Source organism: Alligator sinensis, unplaced genomic scaffold, assembly GCF_000455745.1.
Source record: "Alligator sinensis unplaced genomic scaffold, ASM45574v1 scaffold85_1, whole genome shotgun sequence".
Lineage (NCBI taxonomy): Eukaryota > Metazoa > Chordata > Crocodylia > Alligatoridae > Alligator > Alligator sinensis.
The window spans coordinates 1,681,008-1,684,769 of NW_005841891.1; the positions used below are offsets into that span (position 1 = coordinate 1,681,008).

General features: G+C 48.8%; 1 protein-coding gene across 2 annotated transcripts in view; it reads right to left on the reverse strand.

Moving 5' to 3' along the window:
- Positions 1–3,762, reverse strand: part of LOC102383519 — a 110,507-nt gene that overhangs the window by 18,055 nt on the left and 88,690 nt on the right. For both annotated transcript variants that reach the window (XM_006018032.3, XM_025197215.1), the window contains one exon: positions 2,772–2,927. In XM_006018032.3, the coding sequence (XP_006018094.1) occupies positions 2,772–2,927 (156 nt within the window). The remainder of the gene's footprint in view (positions 1–2,771; positions 2,928–3,762) is intronic.

A 3,762-nucleotide genomic window follows, 5' to 3' on the forward strand; every position in this document is an offset into this window, starting at 1 on the left:
GAATGTTTTCTAGAGTGATTTCAACCTGCTAGCACTCCTTTTTATGCAAGTCCATGAATACAAACAAAATGACTTGGGCACTATCAAGCCACATGGGCATAAACTGCATTGGGCAGAACTTTCTATTAGATTTTGCATATAAATACAGGCTTTCAGGTGTGCAAAAGCACTTCATTGGCAAAAAATGCAGGACCATGTTTAGAAGCCGTTTCTGAAAGTCTGGCCCACAATTTTCCTCCAAGCGTGGTAGGCTCGCCGCTTTTGGCCAGCAAGCCTGGCTTGGAGAAGGACACTTTGGATTGGTGGAACATTTCTACCAATCAGGTAACAGCTGGGAGGGGCTTGCCCTCGGCTCTAATTGAAGACTGCGCTTTGCAGATCTGGCCGACTTCAGGGGCAGGGCCTCCAGTGTAGATAAAAGCCCAGCGTGCTCAGCGCACTGGGCAGAGACAGCAAGGGATACTGGAGAGGGAAGAGCCTTCACAGGATCCCTTCTATGCACTAGCGGTGCGCAGGCTGGTGCACAGGGCTCAGGCTCTGGGAGCCACACCAAGGCAGCTCAAGCCTGCATCCTCAGCAGAGGGCTGGATGGAGTGGTGTGCAGGCTGGCACATGGAGAGCCAGCCCTGAGAGCACCTCCAGGCTGCTCAGGCCCCATGCAGTGTGCAAACCAGCACACAGAGAACCTGCCCTGGGAGCAGCTTGAGGCTGCTTCGGTTAGCCCTGGTGTAAGCCAGATAACCGGAGCCCCGCAGTGTGGCCCGGCCAAAGAACTAAAAGAGCCCCGGAGCCTAGAGCAGGGGGAAAGGGGAGGCCTAGGCAAACCCAGCCAGCAGCAACTAGATTCTCCCCACACGAGAGCTGGAAAGACCCTCGGTGCCGCAAGCAGGGCACAGGGCCAGGAGGGGAGGTCCCGGAGTGACGCAGACAATGCTGGTAGGGCCTCTGATTGAGCGAAGGACACTGAGGCCCTGTCGACAGCTCCTCGAAGAAAACAGTTGCGGGCAGAGTTGGGTCCCGCAAGGGAAACATTCCTGAAATAAGTCAAACCCCTTCCCCCCCACCCTGCCGCCAGAAGGAAGCCCCGGAAAGTTTCCCTCCTAGCTAGACCCATAGAAGGGGAAGCGCCCCTTGCTAGCTGGGATCCAGGGGTAAACATGCCTTATATTGTGTAAAACTGCGCCTCATATTTTGTATACTTGTTATAAAAAATTATGAATATGTTATATAAAATGTTATGGAATTGGGTTAGTTTGGTATAATGGGTTTTTGGCTTATTGTATTGTAAATATTTATCTGTATATCTTTAGTGTTGTTAAGAGATATTGCAAAGAATATTTTTTGGCAAGGTTTTTTTTATTACCTGTTAGAACATTTACACACACACACACACACACACGAGAAATAATATGTATATTATAATTCAATAAACTGTAAACAGTTAAGAGCATTGGTGTGGAGTCAACTCTATAGAGGAAAGAGGGACCCATGCTCAAATCACCTGTGTCCCTCTCACAGCACTGTCACCTGCCTCATCTATCCCTTTCAATTGAGGATGGGCACACCCTTGGGTGTTCCCGGGTTACACAAGGAAAGGAAAGCCTTTCCACAAAAGGTTTCACTACTCTTTTAACATATTAAGAAAATATTCTCTAACCACAGCGCTGGAACAGTGTATAAAACCCTTCCATATGCACCAAAAATCAATTAAAGAATGTGAATTCTCACAAGGACAGAAATCATAGTGTCATAGGGCTGGAAGGGACCCCAAAGGATCATTGGGTCTAGCCCCCTGCATGAGCAGGAAAGACATCTGGGGTCAGACGACCCCAGCCAGGTGACCGTTCAGTCTTCTCTTAAAGACCTCTATGCCATCCTCAACCAGAGGAAACAGCTCATATTCACATAGCAGGCCAAACTACCTCCAATGTCAATAAAGACACTGCACAGGTTCCCACAAGAAGAGACAGGGAAGGAGAACAGAGTGCATGGTGCCCACAAACTCTTACCCAGGGGGGAAGAAACGTGTGGGGCAAGTAAAGCCTCCAAGGGGTGGTATCGCAGGGCATTGAATCTTAGGCTTGAAAGGAACCACAAAACTCAGCTAGTCCACCCTCCTGCATAGAGGTAGTATTCATGGTTTCTTACCCATCCTAGCCAGCTGCCTTTCCAGCCTACTCTTGAAACCCATCAAGGGAGGACATTCTCCCAGGCAACTTGTGGCAGTTTTGTATTGTTCATAGGAAGTTTTTCCTGAAACTGGATCTAAATCTTCTTAGCTGTACTTTAAACTTGTTTCCTCAGCTCCTGTTCTCTGTGGCAAAGGAGAACTCCCCGCCCCCTTCTTCTTTAGGGCAGCCTTTCAAATCTTAGAAAATAGCTGTGTCCTCCCTTCATCTTCTCTCCAGACTAAATACACCTACTTCATTCCCCTTACTAGTGACACAGGGCGGGTCAGTGTTTCACCTCGGCAGCTGTCTCCAAATGGAGGCTCTGTGGAAATCTGCAGTGCTTACCTGGAAAGGGCACCATTGACCACACAACCTGTTCACTGTGGAAGCAACTGCCCCTTGAGGCACAGCTGGCCACATGCTTGCGCCAGCAATACATCATCCCACTCCCTTTGACATCAGGGCAAGACTGGAAATATTGTGGTCCCCTTCAGATCACCAAACTAGAAGTTAACCATATCTCACAGATCTGAACAGCTAAAACTGAACTGTCTATACCCAAAGTAAGCACAATGCTTTGTAATTGAATCAAAGACTTACTAAGCATTTGACAAAGAGGTCTTGCAGGGTTTCATAGTCTTGTTCAATTCTGCGGGTAATTGACCTCTGCTGCTTAGGACGTGACTTCCTGTAGCCTGTCAGGAGAGCCTGTACGTACTCCATGACAATCCTGTGGTGGACGGCCCTGATGAGCATCTGTTCCAGAACAGGGGAACAAAAGTTAATGTCTTAGCACTGAGGGGAGCTGGACTGTCGCTAGAAAGTCAGTAGCCACTTGGAGGGGGTAAGAAGTCAGACCCAGGCTGCAGTCTTCTCTCCTCTAAAGCAATTCCAGTCTAAAGCATGAAGGTACCCTTCACCCCAGAATTGTGCCTGGCCCCACGGCACAGGAGCACCATGGCTTTTAGTGCTCTCTCTTCACTTTGTGTACTCATGCCAGGGCAGCCACCATCTCCTGGGCCACTGCCATGATGAAGCATGTAGAGGGAGTGAACAAGACTGGGCCCTCACAGTCAGTAGGGAGAGTTCATTGGATCAAAATCTCAGTGTAATCCAAATGAGTTTCAGGCTGCAGTCCAAGGATACAGGAAATCCTCAGCTTGATACTGAACAAAGCGACAGGCTGTTCTGGCTCAGTGCTCTATCTCTGTGTTGCTATTTGATGTGGCATTAATGTGACCTGTGTCTGGTGACAGGCTCTGAACAGCCAACAGAACTCAAGACTTCTACATCCCATTGCATTTTCCAGCCTCACAAATTCCAGTTGAAACGATTCCACGCAGAAGGTGCCCTCTTTACAGACCAGCAGCGGAAGGCCCTCGTTTATTAGGGCTGTGCAAAGCTTCGGGTGGTGATTCAATTCAGAGGAGTTTCAGCCCGATTCAGTGGCCGAATCTCCAAATCCGAATCGAATCAGAGGACCAATTTAAAGGTCTGAATTGATTCAAAGCTCTCTGAATCTTCGGCAAAGATTCAGAGAGCTTTGATGATTCGGACAGTCCCTGGTGGCTACAACAGGGAGCTGCAGCCA